Here is a 22,742-nt window from a genome sequence, read left to right on the forward strand (position 1 = left end):
CTAAATAAGAAATGGTTAACAATGATTACTTAGGAGGAACAGGACAGCTGGGAATTGGGAAGAGAGGAATCTGACATTTCACTTTGTGCTTTTTTTCTCACTTTTGAATTGTGTACCTTTTACATATATTATCTTTTTTAAAAGTAATATATGAATAGGATAAAAAACTCAAAGAATGTAAAAGAGTAGATCCCATTCCCCAGGGTTAATGTAATTGAGAGTCTATCTTCCTCAACATGTTCAAGGGTTAGGCATTTTTCACATGTAGAATCTGAACCTCTTTAGTAGAAACAGACATTTCAACAGGATTGAAAATGACTAATCTTAAAGTTGAAAGTTCTGCAAAACTAAAATAGTCTTTAGAAATTATTAATTAGCTCAGCACAGTGGCACACGTGTGTGATCCCAGTGATTTGGGAGGCTGAGGCAGGAGGATTCCAAGTTCAAGGCCAGACACATGGGTGGGGTGGGGGAGATATCAATCAATAAATACTTATATGTTCTAGGAAGTACTCAGCTTTTCCCCCAAAGAAGCATATATAAAATCTAGATGGGGGGGCTGGGGATGTGGCTCAAGTGGTAGCGTGCTCGCCTGGCATGCGTGCGGCCCGGGTTCGATCCTCAGCACCACATACCAACAAAGATGTTGTGTCCGCCGAGAACTAAAAAATAAATATTAAAAATTCTCTCTCTCTCTCTCTCTCTCTCTCTCTCTCTCTCTCTCTCTCTCTCTCTCTCCCCCCCCCACTCTCTCTTTTAAAAAAAAAATCTAGATGGGGAAACAAAGTGATGAATAAGAAACATTTTGAAAAACAATGGAATCTTAAAACAGGCCACTGTAACTGAATACAAGAGTACAACAGGAGTTGGAAATAAAGAGTTTAATGTTAGCTGAAAAAAGTGGTTTATTTGTTCTGTTTTTCTCAGAAGAGGTCTGACTTGTGTTAGCCTACATATCATCTAAAAAGTTTTTAAGAGTGTAAGGCCCAGTACAGGGGAGGGGTGGGGGGAAGTTTAAAAGAAAATGGGTTAGAATAATTAAAAAGTGAAAACATCAAGCAGAATCCAAAACATGATATGTTCCATAAAATTTACAACAACCCAAATTCCTGAGGGCTGGTAACTTCTTACTATCATTTCTAGAATGCACACTTGTTTAGAAAGAAGAAATGCTAGTGTTTACATCAGCCTGATCTTGTATACTATTTTCCTTATTTTTAATTAGCTCTTTGAAATTTTCATACATATCAACCACTTAAACCTTACAACCTATAAATACAGTGTTATTCTCATTTTGCAAGTGAGGAAATTGAGGATCCTGGTAGTAAAAACAAGTCAAAAAATGACTAGTCTTTTTGTGTGCATGTGTGGGGAGGTGGGGGATTGAATTCAGGGGCACTCAACTCAACCACTAAGCAATATCCCTAACCCTGTTTTTGTATTTTATTTAGAGAGAGGGCCTTGTCTTAAAGCCTTGCTTTCACTGTGCGTGGCTTTGAACTTGTGATCCTCCTGCTTCAGCCTCCAGAGTTGCTGGGGTAACAGGTGTGTGCCACCTCACTCAAAAACCTCGCTCAAAAACTGACTATTTTTTTTGACCCATTAATTTCTGGTATGTTTGTGTGGGAAGCTTCTTAGACCCATTCCTCTGTGAAACTGGTAAAAGTTTTTTAAAATGAACAGTAACAACAACAACAGACATTTAAATTCTCTGGCCATGATCCTAAAAGCATGCAGTATATAAAGAAATATCTATTCAGGAAAATCTACGAAAACTTGATAAGGACTAAGGTGTCTGCTTTGTTTGAGCCAGAGCCCATTCCCTCCTAATCCCCTCACAGCATGGCATGACAGAAACTCCACTCCAGGATGATATAGCCAAGAACAAAGGTTCTGTTTACGCCAATCCAAGGTGGAAGGCTCTGTCCCCAGACCATGCATGGGCTATGGTTTCCAGGTGAGCAGAGGCAAGCCCAGGAGACCTGGGGCTGCTGTCACTCCCTCCACTGAGTATTCAGCTTCTAAATCAAGATGTCACGCAGAGACTCATCCATTGTCCATGCTTCTAGCATTAGAGCTCTGGCTCTAAGATTTTGCCTGGGCAGGGTATCAGGCCATAAAATAGAGGTTGGATCCCCCCTCAAAGGCACTGACTTTATTTGCAAAAGAGTGTGGAAAACTTCTCGAACTGAAGGGTTCTCTCCAACACTGGTGATTTGGTAAAAGGCAATCAAGAGATTGGCAGATCCGTTGGAGATAAAGGTTAAACTGTAGATCTATCGGTGTGCCAGAGACATACTGGAAGAGCTAGAAAAGCCCTTTCAAGGTCACAATAAATCTCACACATTGATTTTGAAAACTATCCCCTTAAAGGAGTTTGAAATTGACTGGATCAGTTTGAGATAAAGTTTATGCTCTAGGACACTGTTAAAACATTGGAGCAATCACACTACATGTGGTCAGGGGAAGAAACAGCCAAAGGAAACCCTGTCCAAAGAAGTGCCATCTCTGGGTGATTGTGGGCACATCAAGCCTGTGCCTGAGGGCAACATCACAGCCTTTACACTGCTGAGGGTTGGGGAGACTTGTATGTTCAATACATAAAAGTATTCTTGTGACTCAATCAACAACAAAAAGACAAAGGACCCAATTTAAAAAATGGGCAAAGTACTTAGATATTTCTCCAAAGAAGATATATAAATGGTCAATGTGAAAAGATGCTCAATACCCTTAGTCATTAGGCAAATGCAAATCAAAACCACAATGGGATACCACTTTGCATTCATTAGGATGACTATAAATCAAAGTCATAAAAAATAACAAGCATAAGCAATGATACAACGAAATTAGAACCCTCATATGCTGCTGGTGGGAATGTAAAATGGTATGGCCTCCTTGGAAAATAGTTTGAAAATTTTTCAAAATGTTGAACACAGTTACCATATTACCCCTAAATTTCTTCCAAAACAAATGAGATAATGTTTATCTCCATCCATAGAATCTTTTTATAAATGTTCTCAGCAGTATTATTCTCGTAACAGGTAAAATGTAGTACACCACAAATGTCCATTAACTGATAAATGGATTAAAAAAATAGTACATCCCCACAATGAAATACCAGTTTGATATAGAAAGGAATGAAGAAAGGACACATATACAACCTGGATGAACCTCAAAAACTGTGTTAAGTCAGAGATGTCAGATGCAAAAGACCATATGTCATATGAATCCATTTATATGAGGTGTTCCAGAAGAGGCAAATCTATAGAAAGTAGCTTTGTGGTCAGAGCTGGGAGTAAGAATGAGAAGAGACTACTAATAAATACATTGGCTTATTTCGGAGTGATGAAAATGCCCTCAAGTTACAAAGTGGTGAATGGCTCCACCACTTTCTGGATATACTAAAAACCAGGGAGTGGTACAGATGTAAGTGGGTAAATGTTATAGTATGTAAAACATGTCTCAAAACATTTTTTTTCCTTAAACAACAACAACCAACCACCAACAACAACAACAAAAACCCCAAACTGCTCCATAATCTCATTCTTAAAGCTAGCCACCTTTATTTTCTATAATTTGCCAATATGAACCTTCAAATCTGTTCACTCAGAGTCTAATAAAACCCCTTCAGCTCAACTTTCCAATTCTTCTCACATTGTTCCCCTTACTGGGAATACCTTCCCTAAGATATAGTTAAATCACATGTTCATTTTTAAGATTTTTCTGACCAACTCAATTCTCCCTGACAATATTTTGCTATAGATTTCATATCATTTATAATTGGTAACACTGTAACCTCAAATATATATAGTCCCACCTATTCCTCATTAACTTCTAGTCTGCCACAGCTCTAATTCTTGCCTTCTCTTGTATCTTCTCAGAAACAAATTATAGATACGTCAGAATTTCTGATGGCATTACACTTTGATAAACCCATCATAAATTGAAGATACCATAAATTGAAAATGTATTCAATGCTCCTAATACACTGAACATCACAGCCGAGCCACACAGTACATTGTAGAGTATCGTTGTTTATCCCCAAGATCCTGTGGCTGACAGGAAACTGTGGCTTGCAGCTGCTGCCCAACATCATGAGAGAATATTTGTATCAAGTATTGACAGCCTGGGAAAAAGATCAAAATTCAAAATTCAAAGTATGGTGTTTCTGCGCTGGAGAATAGTAGCTCAGTGTTCGATTCCCAGCACCACAAAACCAAAACCAATGTATGGTTTCTGCTGAATGCCTATCATTTTTGTACCATCATGACATTAAAAAATCAGTAAGTTGAAGTATCCTAAATTGGGAACAGTCTATAGTTGCTTCAGGATTGTAAAAACCAATCATAATTTTGGAAACTTAGCTAGGACCTTAAGACAAAGAGGAAAAAGTATACAAATAGTAAATGCATGATAAATAATATCAAGGATTAAAAAAAAAAGCATTTTTCTTACTTTATCAAATCCTGCCAAGTCAGCAGGTTTATAGGCAAGAATCTCAATTACGTCTTTCTATCCCTCATAACATTTAGCATAGCACTTGAACACAGAGGTAGCAAATGTCTGCTGAAAAACAAATAAATGCCTTGAATGTGACTTCTTACATCTACTCAGTGGTCCCCAAATCTTAATATCCACAGTCATAAATGAGGAAATGTGGAAAAAAAAACAAAAATGATAAGGCATATATTCAGTTCTCAATAAGAGTATTAGAAGTTTAAGTTCTTACTGTACTTTTTAAGGTTTTAAGGTCACCTCTTACTGATACTTTCAAACCTAAATTTCTATTAGCCATTTTTATCTTAAAAATGATTACTGACACTTCAATGCTGTCATAGGAAAAAAGAAGGCTGTTAAATGAAGCAAGATTTTTTTCTTTTTTTTGAGGCGGGGTGGTACTGGGGATTCAACCCAGGACACTCAACCACTGAACTATGTCCCCAGCTCTTTTTAAAACAGGGTCTTCTTGCTAAATTGTCCAGACTGGCCTTGAACCTGCCTCAGCCTTCCAAATAGCTGGTATTACAATTGTGCACCACCACACCTGGTAGAGAAGCAAGAATTCAAGAATTTAAATACAAAAGTTCCACTTCTTCAGACCCACTTCCTAAAAAGTGGTTGCCAACATTCATACCCCTATGCCTCTACTAGTAGCCAGGAGGAAATTAAGAATGAATCTTGTAAGGACACAGGTGTGTAAGGTGTATGAGGTGAGAATAAGAAAAAATACTGCTTACAAAAGCAGAGCAAAAGGTGAGTCTTGGTATCCAAACAAAGATAGCAGGCCATACATAACACAAAAGTCACAGATGCTGAAATCTGATCTAGACCCTGACTATAGTAGGATCAATGAATTCAAGAGCATGTCTTTCTAGTACTCTAATTCCATTATGTAAAATTCCTCTCTCTGTTTTTTAACATTCCATAGTTTAGATGAAAGGATCATGAAATGCATTTAAGGTTAAGTAATTTTTCTTCACATCAATATTCACAAGAGAAAATAAACCCCTAGAAAAGAATGTTTTTTAGAATAACACTATTATTTTGTCATTTGCTAACTTCTTTGAACTCATATATAGATGCTAACACTTCCACTTTAAATATTCAACAGGTTTTTTAATTCTGCTTTTTCCAGAAGGTTAACTACCATTCAGATTTCTTCAAGTATGAAGAAAGACAACATTTGATTACTATTCCTAATAATAATGACTTCAATACATCAGGACAACATTTTACAATGAAAACTTTGTTCAAAAATATAAAGAGAAAGCATGGTTATCAAGAGCCAGAAAGCCCTAAAATTGAGAAAGCAGTTATATACACATCTTGTCAGCTAATAAAATCAACCAAATGTTTAAAGAACCACCTTAATATTTACTAGAGTTAAAGAATACAGCAAATAAATAAAATACAAAAAGCACAACTCATCACTTGAGTTCTCTTTGTCCATCAGTATGTGACTAGCTAATGACTTTTCAGCTGTAAAACTAATAAATGAAAGGCTTTCAACTGACTATAAGAAAAGTTGGAAAAATTTTTTTTCCTGCAAGAAGGGCAGGCTGACAGTACCTGACACATAGTAGGAAATCCAAAAATGGTTGTTAAACAAAGAATTAAACTAAAAACCTTAATGGGGTATATACACAAATCATTTCTTATGAAAATGTAATTTTTCTATTTTATTCATTTTTTTAAATACTTTTTTTTAGCTGTAAGTGGACACAATACCTTCATTTTATTTATTTATATGTGGTGCTGAGGATGGAACCTGGTGCCTCATATATGCTAGGTGAGCATTCTACTGCTGAGCCACAACTCCAGCCCTTTTATCCATCTTTAAAAACATGATTTATGTTCAAGCATCAACTGATGGTTGAATTTGCAGAATATCTTATAATCCTTATTAATCTCTAAATTTCTCTAATTAACCATTTCAGTGGCTTAAGGAAAGCAAGTAGAGTACTAAACTAAAAATTCACTCCTTTTAGTCACAGTATTAGTAATATGGCTAGTAGGATAGGGAGTCAGAGCAGTTGTAATGTATTAAGAATTACTACAATCAATTTCAGGTGCTACCTATGGTCTTCTTATTAAATTTAAAACGGGGTTAGGGATATAGCTCAGTTGGTAGAGTGCTTGCCTCGCATGCAAAATCCCCAGCACTACAAAAATAAGTAAGTAAGTAAATAAATAAATAAATTGAAACAAACCCTCAGGAGAAAAATATCAAACAACAATATTTTTCCAAGATGGGAAATAGAACTCACCTCAACTTGGAAAAGCTCTCCAGCCCCCTCACAGTCATTGGATGTAATTATTGGAGTATGAATGTGCACAAAACCACTGTTCTGGAAGGAAAAGAAAAAACACTCTTTTCAATATATCTGCACATGAAAAAATTCCAAGAATATATACTGTGTTGTTATACTATTAAAATGGAACTCTGAGATGGCACATCAAATCCCCCCAACCTTCCAAATATGAGGCTATTGAAAGATGGTTGAGTATTTTACTATGCACAGAAGCACAAAATTTTTTAGATTTGGAACAGACTTAGAAATTAAGTTCTCCAGTATCTTTATTTCAAAGATAAGAAAGCTGAGTCCCTGAGAGATTTAGTAAACTGCCAAAAGCCACATAAATAGTCAGTGGCTAAGCCAGGGTTGTAACCCCACGCTCAGGCTCTGTATTGCTATTCCCTCATTTTCTACTTCTCTTAAGTTACTGGTATTGGTTCAACAAATACACATGTACATGTACGCGTGCGTGCGTGCGTGCGTGCGCACGCGCGCGCACACACAAACACACACACACACACACACACACATATTCAACCAAGGTTAATGCATAGTAATGCTGCCCGTATTATTCAGGGAATACAAAGCAATCAATATGAAGTTCAGTTATGTGGGAATGAAACCTCAACTGTGATAAACCATCAAAAAGAAAAATTAAGGCTAATAGGGACTAAAGAAATGCATAGCAAGAGAGGCAGAAATGACTAGTGGGAAGTCTCTGTCATTCGATCGATGGCACAATCACTGCATGTAGCACAGACAGTGTACTTCCTTGGCCTGAAGAGTATTCTGAGCAGCATCAAGTCCATCCATCACCAGGCACCCAACGGCAGTTCTTCCCATCAAAACTGAGACTACTTCCATTAGTAAACCACAAAAGCTGTTGCTAGTAGGACTGAAATAACCCATCAACTTCAAGGCTACACTTCTTTCATTGTGACTATGTATGAAGGCAAAGGTTATAGTCAGTATAGATGTAGAAGGTAGCTAAAAATAAATTTGTAATACAAAGCCAGAATAGCATGTGTTTAATGCAAAATTCTAGCCTTGAAATCAATACAATACACTCACATCTATGCTAAATTCTGCCTATCACCAGTAGAATACAACATCTCCAGGCATTGTCAGGGATCTCCCAAATATGAACTTTTTTTTTTTTTTGGTAGTCTTTTTTTTTTTTTTTATTGTTGGTCGTTCAAAACATTACACAGTTCTTAATACATCATCTTTCACAGTTTGATTCAAGTGGGTTATGAACTCCCAACTTTACCCCATATACAGATTGCTGTTTCACATCAGTTACCCTTCCATTGATTGACATCCAAATATGAACTTTTATAATTATATTTAGCCAATGACTTATGATATAGGCTGATTAAATAGTGAAGCTATAAATTAAGCCCCAGAAAGTATTCAAATATGTACTTAACCTGAGAGCAATGTGCCTAGAAGTGCTGCACAGAGCACATCATAGAGAACCATGGAAATACAATCAATAATATTACTTCATAAAATTTTTATCTCCTAGGAGCCAAGAATTATGAACATGAATCATTTATTCCACATGAATGTAAGCAACTATGAGCATGAGTGGAGTAAACAAAGAAAGGAAGTGAAAAATTCAAAGGAAATGAGGGTGGGGAAGGGGAGGTAGAGCGAGAGGAAAAAATTTTAATGGTTGAATGTAATTATCAAAGTTAGAACTGGTCAAATGCCACCAGGAACAGCACTGTAAACCTGAGGTCAATAATTATGGGATTCAAAACAAAAGTCACACAGGAGTAGGAACCATTTTTAATACTTAACTAACGTCAAACCTTTACAAAATGTGTTACTATAGCTTTTTAAGCTTTAATGCTGCTAGCAAAGCTTATTGAAGTCTCTAACATTACCAAAGAGCTATACATGAGAATACAAAGAAAGAACAATAAAGCAGTGTACACAAAGTCCAAAAAAGAGAAAGTGGGAGGAAAAACAGATAAAATGAAAGTCAAGAGCAAGGAAAGGAGGAATGTTGTCAGTATCTGCTCCAGAGAGGCTACCAGTGTTAGGTACTTATACCACCCCAGAACAAAGGGGTTTCTAAATAGAGGTATGAGGGCCAGAAAAGGAGCCAAAAGTGGAAGTAAATGCTTTACCCAATTGTTAGACTCCACCTGCCACTTCCAGATTGAAACAATTTGATACACATTCTAGAAACAGGTATTTTAGAAGGTTCTGAGCATCCAAAAAGTACAAAATTCACATACTAAGGCCCATACACATCACTCAGAAAATTAGTGAATATTTTCCCTTTACACTTAACTGAAATAAATATCATTATTTAATCACCACCAACAGAAATGTGACAGTAATTGCTAGACACTAGCATGCCACTGGCAACAAAAATCAACAGCAAGAGGAGTCCAAAAAAACCCATTAAAAAAAAAAAAAAAAAAACATAAAAAGCAGTCAAAAGCACTCCAAAACACAGGCCATCCAACACAGGGTTTAAAACCACTCCACTCCATGGCAGGCTCTGAAGGACTGCCATCCAGAGGAGACAAGCCCTGAAAGGCACAGCAGTCTTTTACTGCTTCATTTGAAAAAGACAGGCAAGCATGCAATCCATTCTAGGAACACTTAGAAAAAAATGGGCCCAAAGAGAAAAACTTCAGTTATTTGAAAAATTTGGCTCTTCTAAATGACTCATTTTGAGGACCATAGACAGCCAAGTTTTAGCACATGGCATGCGTGTCAATTTTATGAGCAAACCAAGTTAAATACAAAATATTTTCAATACTAAAACCAAAAGATAACTCTAGATTTTCAAAACATCCTAACTTAAAGTACCTCTCAAGTCTCTATTTCTTCCTACATTTCTCAATTTTTATTGATAAAGTTGAAATGTATGAAAATTTTACATTTTAAAGCTTAACATCTTTTAGGGAATTTAAAGTAGAAGAAACTGTACCAAATAGATGATATGTAATTATTATTTTATATGTCCTAAGAGCGCTACAAGTGACTACTTTAAACAAGTCAATCCTAAATGTCTCACATACAAGTGGATAACATAGAATGACACTACCTCTATAACTATCACCAATAGTGTTAAAATTCAAATTATTTTCAAGCACTTTTCTTACTTTACATTTTCTAGTTTATCCTCTTATTTAATTATTTGCATATCTGTTAAGGCTTCAAGTAATAAAGAAATGTATGAAGGAGATGAAGTCTAACTTGTCAATAGATTGCCAATACTACCACCTTGTGGCCAAAAAATCCATAAAATTGTTTTAGTATTAAAGCAGGTCCACTTTATCAACTGTTGAAACACTATATTTTTAGATCTGAACAGAATTTATGGTTGTGTGGTTCAAGCACTACTGAAAAGCCATATGGAAGTTACATAAGAAAGTTTGAGAGCATATGTAAACAGACCCTTTCAAATTACAATGGGATAACATTGTATAATGTGATTTATTTTTCTTTAAGTAGGTGCCTTAAAGGCATGGTGTTCTTTGTCAGTTTCAACAAAATTAACTCTGATGGAACTTCTTATTCTTAACTTTTATGTATTTGTTTTTGGTACTAGGAACTGAACTCAGGGGCACTCAACCACTGAGCCCCATCCCCAGCCCTATTTTATATTTTATTTAGAGACAGGGTCTCTCTGAGTTGCTTAACGCCTTGCCCTTGCTGAGGCTGGCTTTGGACTCTTGATCTTCCCATCTCAGCCTCCCCAACTGCTGGGATTACAGGCATATGCCACTGTGCCAGCTTTATTTCTTGATTTTGAGATAGAGTCTCATTAAATTGCTAGGGTCTCGTTAAATTGCTAAGGCTGACCTCAAACTTAGACTTGCACCACTGTGCCCAGCTAATGGAGCTTTCTAAAGAGCATGAACTCTCTTGGTGAGCTACAGCTGGACTGGGACTGCATGAATTTGGATATAGCTTACGTTGGTAAGCAACCAGGGGAAATTAGTTGAATCTAAAGAAGGAGCAAGGGCCAAGTTCCAAAACCACATGAAATAACATTGAGTATTCTCTGTGATATCATCCTGGCCTTTTGGTGCCTTCCCACTGACATGAGAGGAGGGGCCCTTCAACTCAACAATTTGTTGACCACATTCCCCTATGGCTTTCCTAGGTGGAGGGAAATGGTTAAAAAGCAGAGATGAGACAAAATGTCTTTATTCATTACAGCAACCCACTTGAGTAACACCAACAACCCTAAAATTAATGCTTAATATTCACATAATACATATCTATGACCAAGATGGAGAAACAGGAATTGAATCACTTTCCCACTTGAAACAACCATACAGCAAAAAAAAAAAAAAAAAACAATAAAAATAAAAAGCAACCCAGATGAAACAATGATTTTCACGATACTGGATATAAGACAATAAAAGATATTGATTTGGGGCTGGGGTTGTGGCTCACTGGTAGAGCACTTGCCTAGCACATGTGAGGCCCTGGGTTCTATCCTCAGCACCACATAAAAATAAGTAAAATAAAGGTATTGTGTACAACTAAAAAAATAAATATTAAAAAAAAAAAGATACTGATCTCTGAGGGATAGGAAGCGAATGTTGAGCCCTACCAGTCAGCCAGCTTATGATACTGAGCTCTTTCAGGTCACAGCATAGGGAGACAGTGATAAGGTAAAGCCCAGAAGACTCCCTAATTAGAGGAGAGACAGTTGAGACCAATGTGGCTGAAGTTCATGGGACATAGTATCAAAGAAGAGAGAACTGGACAGAGAACTCCAGAGATCTGCAGAGGGTCACCCAGGAGTATTAGGTAGAGAACTGATGAGTGCCTACATGGAGGAAACTATCCAAAACTGGGGAAGGAACTGAAAAAATTAGAGGGAACAGCACACAGTGTTTACATGCTGGCTGGATGTTCTCACAAGCCAGATTAGAAAAACTCAGTTCATAAGGTACTAGGTATAGTACTTTGTAGCAGGAAATACTTAGTACTAGACTAAACACTGTTCCAAACCTTCTAAACAAAAAATAGAAGCAGACCCAAAAGGATCAACAGTTTTCAACTAACAACTGCATACCAGAACAAAGCTCAAGAAGCTTTATAAATATTCAGCACCCAAAGTAAAATTCACTATGTCTGGCATTAATCAGCAGATATGCAAAAAGACAGGAAAATATAAGCTATGAAACTAATCCATCCATCAATCAAAACTGACCCATAGTTGACATGTTAAAATTAAAAGGACATAAAAACGGTTTTCAAATTAAAACTGTATTCCATATGCTCAAAAAGTTAAGTAGACACAAAAGGAATAATAATAATAAAAAGCCCAAAGTGAATTCTAAATATGAAATGTAGGGGCTGTTCGATCCTCAGCACCACAAAAAAATAAATAAGTGAAATAAAGATATTGTGTCCAACTACAACTAAAAAATAAATATTTAAAAATAAATATGAAATGTATAATGTTTCAGATGAAAAAATACACTGGATAGGAAAAAAGATTAGTAAGCATAAAGAAAAACCAATAGAAACCATCAAAAAGGGAGGGAAAAGATCCAAAAGAAATAAACACAGGAAAAAAGGATTTTAAAAAAAGAAAAGTACATCAGTGGGCTATGGATAACATCAATGCACTAATATATGGATAATTTCAGTTCCCAAAAGAGGGAAATAACAGAAAAATATTTGTACCAATACTGCTAAAAAAACAAAAAAAAACTTCATGAAGATGATAAACTTAGGATCGAGGAAATTCAATAAACCCTAAATGAAAAACAAAGAAAACTGCATCAAGGCACATCACAAATTGATAAAAACAAAACAAAACAAAAAAACAGTTGTTATGGTTTAGATATGAGGTGTCCGCCAAAAACTCTCATGTGAGACAATGCAAAAAAGTTTAGATCAGGCTATGAAAGGCTTAACTGAATCAGTGCATTACCCATTTAGGTGGATTAATAGGGTAGTAACTATAGGCAAGTAGGGTGGTGGCTGGAGAAGACAGGTCACTGGTCACATATACAGCCTTTGGGGTATATATTTTCTCTGACGAATAAAGCTCTCTTCGCTTCCTGATTGTCCTGTTCTGAACTGCCTTCTTCTGCCACACCCTCTACTATGATGTTCTGCCTCACCTCTGGCAAAGAGCAATGGAGTTGGCCATCTATGGACCAAGACCTGTGAAACTGTGAACCCCAAGTAAACTTTTTCTCCTCTAAAATTTTTCTTGCAAGGTCTTTTAATCACAGTAGCAAAAAAAAGCCGACTAAAACATCAATGATAAAGAAAAAATCTTAAAGTCAGCCAAAGAGAAAAAAGACAAGGTGTGCATAGAGGATTAAAGATAAGTATGACATCAGATTTTTCATTGGAAGTAATGCAAATGAGAAGACAGTATCATGGCAACCTTGAAGTACTTAAAGAAAAAAACCTGTCAATGTAGAATTCTGTATCCAGAAAAAGTATCATTTGAAAATGAAGATAAAAATAAAGATGTTACAGACACATAAACTTTCAAGGTCATGGATATGCTCATCATCTCAATTGTGGTGAAGATTTCATAATTTATCAGATTATATACTTTAAATATTTACAGTATTTATTCCTTAATAAGCTCTTAAACTATATATGTACACCTGTGACATTTGATACTGAACCAAATAAATAAAGGTACTTGGAACAAACAACTAACAGAACTTTCAGGAAAATGTTCCAATGTTACAATTATCCAACCTCTTCACAAGACAGAATACCTGGAAGTAGGGTACCTTACCTTAAAAAAGGAATGAATAGCAGCTGTGGCTTCACTGCGAACCCTCAATATAGAACCCAGAGCGTTAGTCCTACACCTCAGGTGAGGATATTGTCTCATGTACTCCAGAGGATGCCTCTCTTTATATTTGATAGGGAATGCCTGCCAATAAATAAGGAAAAAATTAGAAGCTAAAAAAACAAACAAAAAAATCCTGTTTTATAAAACCAGTTTCCAGAGCATTTCCTAAATAGTAGCGCTTCAGAGAAAATAAGATGCTTTCCTCCTTTATTTCTTAATATAACAGATTATATAGCCCACATAATTTTTACCAGGTAGAAGAATGGTGGGATGGATTCAGAGAGATGTGGGTTTGAAGCCAGCTTTAGTATTTATTAGCTAAATTAATTAATATCACTGAGGCTTATCTATTATTTACCAAGTTTCTATCCACTAGCTGTCTGTGACTTCTTACAAATAAAGAGGTTAAGCATATAATTATGCAAAACAATCCACTGTTTGGCACAAAGTAGTTCAGAATATTGTAGATATTAAAGACTACATTTTCTACCATTGTACACACACAGCTGGGGTTCAATTTTAAAATCACACAAATGTCTTGAATACCCACAATCATATCAGCTAGTGCCAATTTATTACTGTTTATCAACATGTCACTGGGTCTAAGAACATGAGGAACAGTCAACAGCTATCTTTCATTTAGCAGAGTACTAAAAATCCACAAAAAAAGTTTAAAGAAACTTAAGGCTCCAACCTGAAATATTTCTCCATGTCCACACTTATATTACAAGATTAAAAAGTCATATCCTTTCAGACAGAAACCAAAGACTCAAAAGAAAGATAATACAAAAGCTGAATAAGAGCTACACATGCACATTGCTTTAGTCTCGTCTTTTTAGGTCTGGTGCACACACTGATTTTTATAGTACACAGAAACAAGTACCATGCTTGCCAAGAAGAAAATATAGCCACAAGAATATATCTGGGATTGTTGGGGGTTCAGAATCCCTAAAGCCTAAATACTTTGAATGATGCTGAACTGAAGAAGGGAAGCAGGAAGGAGCCTCTGACCACAGCACAGTGTACCGTAACCCTGTCTGCTGTGATCATTAACCTTTCTGGAAAATGAAGCTGGCAATTCTCTGAGATTTGTCATTAGAATGTGAGGACAGAAACACAGATTGCAGAGACTATTTACAGATTGCTTTGTTTACTTTAAGAGCAACTGCTCCACTTGCGAGTGGCAGGAAAATGAGATTTCAACAAATTATTTTGTGTTTTTAATTTTTATGACGAGTCTCCTTATCAACAGGCAGATACCAGCTAATTTGGCCCTGAGAAGAAAAATGCACAGATACAACTGCCTTTAGAGGAGATGTATGCCTCTCCACTCATGAATTCCCTTCCCCTGGGATATAGACTTCTGCAGCTGATTTCACTGTGTCTACCAGAAGAAGAGTGGTGAAAGAGAGATTTCAACTGCTCCAAAGAGCTGTGTCTATAGGAGGACTGCTTAGGCTTCATCATACAAAAAAGAATTGTCTGAAAGTATGGGGATGATATTTTAGTTCACAAAACTGCCTTCTTGTAATTAGAGGAAAAACAACATATTCAAAAGTGATTCCAGTCTGAAGCACAATTATTTGCTTGCATAACAAAAATCTCTCATCTTTTTTTCTATACATTATTATTATACTGATGAAAAAGAAAACCATCTTTTTAAGTCTTAGAACTTTCTAAAGGTAAAAACTGCGATAATTAAAAAAAATTTTTTTCATATTCCTATGAGTCTCTAAAAGTATTAGTGTTGTATACGTTTGAGTGATTCTTAAAAAACATAAATGCTACTTAGAAATGCAAGAAACCATAAACCAGATTAAAAACGCTAACGAGAATATTACAAATAGACTAGATCAAGTAGAGGTCAGAACATCAGATAATGAAGACAAAGTTTATCAACTTGAAAAGAATATAGTCAACACTGAAAAGATGCTTAAATCTCACGAGCAATCTATCCAAGAGATATGGGATCTCATCAAAAAACCAAATTTGAGAGTCATTGGGATAGAAGAAGGAACAGAGGTTCAAACCAAAGGAATGGACAACCTATTAAATGAAATAATCCTAGAAAACTTCCCAGAGATGAAAGATGGAATGGATTGCCAAATCCTGGAAGCCTACAGGACCCCAAACATCCAAAACTGTAATAGACCAACTCTAAGACATATAATTATGAAGATAGCCAACATACAGAACCAAGAAGAGAATATTAAAAGCTACAAGGGAAAGGGGGCAGATTACATTCAGGGGTAAACCAATTAGGTTAACAACTGATTTTTCATCACAGACTTTGAAAGCGAAAAGATCCTGGAACAATGTATTTCAAACGCTGAAAAATAATGGATTCCAACCAAGAATACTGTAAACAGCAAAATTAAGCTACAGATTTGACAATGAAATTAAAATCTTTCACGATAAACAAAAGCCAAAAGAATTCACAGCCAGAAAACCAGCACTGCAAAGCATGTTGGGCAAAATTCTACAAGAAGAGGAATGAAAAAATAGTGCCCAAAACCACCAGCGGGAGGTATCTCAGTAAAGGGGAAGGAAAACAACCAAAAAGTAAAAACTAGCCAAACTAAAATAAATAAATAAATAAACATGACTGGAAGTACAAATCATATTTCAATTGTAACCTTAGATGTTAATGGACTAAACTCACCAACCAAGAGACACAGGCTAGTAACCTGGATCAAAAAAACAAATCCAACAATATGCTGCCTTCAGGAGACTCATATGATAGGAAAAGACATACACAGGCTGAAGGTGAAAGGTTGGGAAAAATCATACCACTCACATGGCCCTCGGAAGCAAGCAGGAGTGGCCATACTCATATCGAATAAAAACAACTTCAAACCTAAGTTAATCAAAAGGGATAAAGAAGGACACTATATCTTGTTAAAAGGAACTATCCACCAACAAGACATAATAATTATCAATTTATATGCACCAAATAATGGTGCAGCAACGTTCATAAAACAAATTCTCCTCAAGTTCAAGAGTCAAATTGACAATAATTATGGGTGACTTCAACACACCGCTCTTGCCATTAGACAGATCCTCCAGACAAAAGCTGAATAAAGAAACTATAGAACTCAATGACACAATCAATAACCTAGACTTAACCGACATATATATAATAAATCAACCTTCATCAAGTGGATACACGTTCTTCTCAGCAGCACATGGATCTTACTCAAAGACAGATCATATATTATGCCATAGGGCAACTCTTAGTAAATATAAAGGTGTGGAGATAATACCATGCACCATATCTGATCATAATGGAATGAAACTGGAAATCAATGATAAAAGAAGGAAGGAAAAATCCTGCATCACATGGAAAGTAAACAATATGTTACTGAATGATCAATGGGTTACAGAAGACATAAAAGAGGAAATCAAAAAATTCTTAGAGATAAATGAAAATACAGACGCAATATATCGGAATCTATGGGACACAATGAAAGCAGTTTTAAGAGGAAAATTCATTTCCTGGAGTTCATTCCTCAAAAAAAGAAAAAACCAACAAATAAACGAACTCACACTACATCTCAAAACCCTAGAAAAGGAAGAGCAAAACAACAGCAAATATAGCAGAAGATAAGAAATAATTAAAATCAGAGCGGAAATCAACAAAATTGAAACAACAAAAAAAAAACATTGAAAAAATTGATAAAACTAAAAGTTGGTTCTTTGAAAAAAATAAATAAGATCGACAGACCCTTAGCCATGCTAACAAAGAGAAGAAGTGAGAAAACTCAAATTACTAACATATGGGATGAAAAAGGCAATATCACAACAGACACTACAGAAATACAGAAGATAATTAGAAAGCATTTTGAAACCCTATATTCTAATAAAATAGAAGACAGTGAAGACATCGATAAATTTCTTAAGTCATATGAGCTGCCCAGATTGAGTCAGGAAGACACACACAATTTAAACAGACCAATAACAAAGGAAGAAATAGAAGAAGCCATCAAAAGACTACCAACCAAGAAAAGCCCTGGACCGGATGGGTATACAGTGGAGTTTTACAAAACCTTCAAAGAAGAATTAATACCAATACTTTTCAAGCTATTTCAAGAAATAGAAAAAGAAGGAGCTCTTCTAAATTCATTCTATGAGGCCAACATCACCCTGATCCCGAAACCAGACAAAGACACTTCAAAGAAAGAAAACTACAGACCAATATCTCTAATGAACATAGATGCAAAAATTCTCAATAAAATCCTGGCGAATCGAATACAAAAGCATATCAAAAAAATTGTGCACCATGATCAAGTAGGATTCATCCCTGGGATGCAAGGTTGGTTCAATATACGGAAATCAATAAATATTATTCACCACATCAATAGACTTAAAGAACCATATGATCGTCTCGATAGATGCAGAAAAAGCATTCGACAAAGTACAGCATCCTTTTATGTTCAAAACACTAGAAAAACTGGGGATAACAGGAACTTACCTCAACATTGTAAAAGCTATATATGCTAAGCCTCAGGCTAGCATCATTCTAAATGGAGAAAAACTGAAGGCATTCCCGCTAAAATCTGGAACAAGACAGGGATGCCCTCTCTCACCATTTCTATTTAATTTAGTCCTTGAAATACTAGCCAGAGCAATTAGACAGACAAAAAAAATTAAAGGCATAAAAATAGGAAAAGAAGAACTTAAAATATCACTATTTGCGGACGACATGATCCTATACCTAGAAGACCCAAAAGGGTCTAGAAAGAAACTACTACTAGAACTAATAAATGAATTCAGCAAAGTGGCAGGATATAAAATCAACACGCATAAATCAAAGGCATTCCTGTATATCAGCAACAAAACTTCTGAAATGGAAATGAGGAAAACCACCCCATTCACAATATCCTCAAAAAAAATAAAATACTTGGGAATCAACCTAACAAAAGAGGTGAAAGATTTATACAATGAAAACTACAGAACCCTAAAGAGATAGAAGAAGATCTTAGAAGATGGAAAAATGTACCCTGTTCATGGATAGGCAGAACCAACATCATCAAAATGGCGATATTACCCAAAGTTCTCTACAGGTTCAACGCAATGCCAATCAAAATCCCAACGGCATTTCTTGTAGAAATAGGTAAAGCTATCATGAAATTCATATGGAAAAACAAAAGACCCAGAATAGCAAAAGCAATTCTAAGCAGGAAGTGTGAATCGGGAGGTATAGTGATACCAGATTTCAAACTGTACTACAGAGTAATAGTAACAAAAATAGCATGGTACTGGTACCAAAACAGGTAGGTGGACCAATGGTACAGAATAGAGGACACAGAGACCAATCCACAAAATTACAACTTTCTTATATTTGATAAAGGCACTAAAAGCATGCAATGGAGAAAGGATAGCTTCTTCAACAAATGGTGCTGGGAAAACTGGAAATCCATATGCAACAAAATGAAGCTGAACCCCTTTCTCTCGTCATGCACAAAAGTTAATTCAAAATGGATCAAGGAGCTAGATATCAAATCAGAGACTCTGCACTTGATAGAAGAAAAAGTTGGCTACAATCTACATATTGTGGGGTCGGGCTCTAAATTCCTTAATAGGACGCCCATAACACAAGAGTTAAATACAAGAATAAACAAATGGGACTTACTTAAACTAAAAAGTTTTTTCTCAGAAAGAGAAACAATAAGAGAGGTAAATAGGGAACCTACATCCTGGGAACAAATTTTTACTCCTCAGACTTCAGATAGAGCCCTAATATCCAGAGTATACAAAGAACTCAAAAAAAATTAAACAATAAGATAACAAACAACCCTATCAACAAATGGGCCAAGGACCTGAACAGACACTTCTCAGAGGAGGACATACAATCAATCAATAAGTACATGAAAAAATGCTCACCATCTCTAACAGTCAGAGAAATGTAAATCAAAACCACCCTAAGATACCATCTCACTCCAGTAAGATTGGCAGCCATTATGAAGTCAAGCAACAACAAGTGCTGGCGAGGATGTGGGGAAAAGGGTACACTTGTACATTGCTGGTGGGTCTGCAAATTGGTGCGGCCAATATGGAAAGCAGTATGGAGATTCCTGGGAAAGCTGGGAATGGAACCACCATTTGACCCAGCTGTTGCCCTTCTCGGACTATTCCCTGAGGACCTTAAAAGAGCGTACTATAGGGATACTGCCACATCAATGATCATAGCAGCACAATTCACAATAGCTAGACTTTGGAATCAACCTAGATGCCCTTCAATAGATGAATGGATTAAAAAACTGTGGCATTTATACACAATGGAGTATTATGCAGCACTAAAAAACGACAAAATCATGGATTTTGCAGGGAAATGGATGGCATTAGAGCAGATTATGCTAAGTGAAGCTAGCCAATCCTTAAAAAACAAATGCCAAATGTCTTCTTTGATATAAAGAGAGCAACCAATATCAGAACAAGGAAGAAGAGCATGAGGAAAAGATTAACATTAAACAGAGACAAGTGGGGGGAGAGAAAGGGAGAGAGAAGGGAAACTGTATGGAAATGGAAGGAGACCCTCACTGTTACACAAAATTACATATAAGAGTTTGTGAGGGGAAAGGGGAAAAAAAAAACAAGGGAGAGAATAAAGAACAGCAGATGGGGGTAGAGAGGGAAGATGAGAGGGAAGGGGAGGGGGGATAGTAGGGGATAGGAAAGGTAGCAGAATACAACAGTCATTAATACGGTATTATGTAAAAATGTGGATGTGTAACCGATGTGATTCTGCAACTTGTATTTGGGGTAAAAAATGGGAGTTCATAACCCACTTGAATCAAATGTATGGGAAGATGATATGTCATGAGCTTTGTAATGTTTTGAACAACCAATAAAAAAAAAAAAGAAACACACACACACACACACACACAAAAAAAAACATAAATGCTAAATCTAAAACCAACTGCATTGTCTTGGTTTTCAGAATAGGAAGAAAATTATTGATTCATTATTTATAATGAGAGAATAAGAAAAAAGCTTAGTTGTTACCAATCTATATGACAGATTTTAGTGTTTATAAGTCTGATTTTTATTTTATGAATAATCTCCATTTGAAGTCCTAGAGGAAAGCATAAAGTACTAATTGTAGTCCATGTTATTTTAAAATGTTCATTTCTCAATTTTTTTCCTCATCATGCAATTGTAAGAACCCAAAGTTTGTTTCCTTGGAGGTTGTTTCATACCCTTGATTATTTTGTATAGATAGTTCCTTAAAAAGACTGGTTTAGTTTACATAAAAAATACAGTTATGCCAGTGAAACCCTAACATGGAAATATCTGTATCTAATAGGTGAGTGTTTATCATTCTGATAAGCTTTGCTTAGCCTGTTATAGTGAGATTTGCAAACAACAAATCAGAAATTTAGAAATATGATTACCTCAAAAGGAAACTATCCTATCTAGATCTGAATTGTATTGATAACTAGGTGTTCCCAAGTGGTTAAATATGTTATTAATCTTTGTTTATTGAAAGAAATTTAGCTTAGTGCCATAAAATTTTAAGTTATTTCCAGGTAAAGAGTTTACAAAATCATACCCTGCTTAAAAGTTTTACTTTGTAAACATTATAGACTGAGAGAAGCCATTAAATCATTAAACTTTATTTTGCTAAAATAAAAGTTTGGTATTCATATGTAAAAAAATTGATAAAGAAAAATCTGACAATATCATGGAGTTTCTTTGCCTATAAAAGTTTACTTAAAAGTGTCTTTGGGATAGAAAGTACTTAATAAGGCTCTGAAATTAAATTTATACATAAACAAAATGTTTTATCTCATTATTTAAAATAGATACTAATGGAGAACTCCTAAATAATTTTCTGGATGAATTATAATTCCTTTCCACAAATGCATCTGACCAGAAACAAACTATTGTCAATTTTATTTATGTTTAAAATAAACCCATTTGTATACGATGCATAAAAAATACTTTTACAATTCAGAAACATCTTATTTAATAAAGCCTATATTTTTTCAAGTATAAATTCTCATATGCAACGAAAAACAGCTAAAAAACAGCCTTAGTAATGTAATTAATGGCTATAGATTTCTGGTCCTAATAATTGCTTAATAAAACAGTTCGTGACTTGAAAAAAAGAAAGAAAAAGAAGGCAAGGAGAAGATAACAACAGCAACAGAAGCCAAGGGAGAATAATTCAAGAACAATAAAACACATAGTAAATTTTTAATAATCATAGATCCTTCTAAGAAAGCAAAAGCAAAAATATTTACCTTTTCTATTCCTCTCGATTTCTAAATTATTTCACAATTTTTCAATTGTAATTTCTTGGAAAATAATTCAGAAGGACTTTTTAAAGAAAATTAGCCTATTTTCTTTCTTACTTCCTTACATTTAATTTTTCCTATTATTCTAAAATACCAAAATGAATTTAAATGATGCAATTTTTTTCTTAAAATTTCTCATTTTTTGCACATTAAACATTTGAAGGTAATTATGGCAAAGACAGGAGGAGTCAAATGACTAGAATATAAATTTCAGATGTGCCACCAATTTTACCAGGGTGGGCCTTATTTTCTCCATCTTTGTAAATTTAAAGAAGTGGATTGATGACTTTTTATTTTATTCCCTCTAACCTCTTTACCAGGCTTATATATATAAAGCACTAACAGAGTCTTCAAAAACAAGTATAAACATGCATTAATATAGAATTTCTTGTCTGTTCAGCCCAAGCACTACAACATTCCAGGTCAGCACTATCAGTAGAACTTTCTGTGAAAAATGGGAATGTTCTCTACTTATGCTGACCAATATGGTAGACAATAGTAACATTTGAACATTTCCTCCCCTTTCCCATCCCTCCTCCCTCCTTCTCAATCTCAGTCTTCTACTCCACCTAGAGAGATCTTTCCATCTTCTAAGGTCATCTTCAATTTCTTTCTTCAGTGTTCTATAGTTTTCATTGTAGAGATCTTCCATCTCCTTGGTTAGAGCAATTCCCAAGTATTTTATCTTTTAAGGTCATTGTGAATGAAATGGTTTTTCCAATTTCTTTCTCAGCAAAATCACTGTTTCCTTTTAAAATGCCACTGAAGAACTGGACTTCTTAGCCCTTGTATGGGCTACATCCAGCATTGTGGATGACTAGACATGCT

The 22,742-nt window shown here is 35.5% G+C and overlaps 1 protein-coding gene and 1 pseudogene across 8 annotated transcripts in view; one reads left to right on the forward strand and one right to left on the reverse strand.

The window, feature by feature from the left end:
• Nucleotides 1-22,742, reverse strand: part of Nars2 (asparaginyl-tRNA synthetase 2, mitochondrial) — a 140,991-nt gene that overhangs the window by 111,913 nt on the left and 6,336 nt on the right. For 7 of the 8 annotated variants that reach the window (XM_021725133.3, XM_040284998.2, XM_040284999.2 and 4 more), the window contains exons 4-5: nt 13,555-13,695; nt 6,768-6,848 (exon numbers count right to left, since the gene is read on the reverse strand). In XM_021725133.3, coding sequence (XP_021580808.1) covers nt 6,768-6,848; nt 13,555-13,695 — 222 coding nt within the window. Of the gene's footprint in view, nt 1-6,767; nt 6,849-13,554; nt 13,696-22,742 lie in introns of those variants that run through there. The other variant, XM_040285000.2, reaches the window with a different exon arrangement.
• Nucleotides 14,806-14,987, forward strand: LOC106144798 (apelin receptor early endogenous ligand pseudogene; annotated as a pseudogene).

The sequence above is a fragment of the Ictidomys tridecemlineatus genome, chromosome 4 (assembly GCF_052094955.1).
Source record: "Ictidomys tridecemlineatus isolate mIctTri1 chromosome 4, mIctTri1.hap1, whole genome shotgun sequence".
Lineage (NCBI taxonomy): Eukaryota > Metazoa > Chordata > Mammalia > Rodentia > Sciuridae > Ictidomys > Ictidomys tridecemlineatus.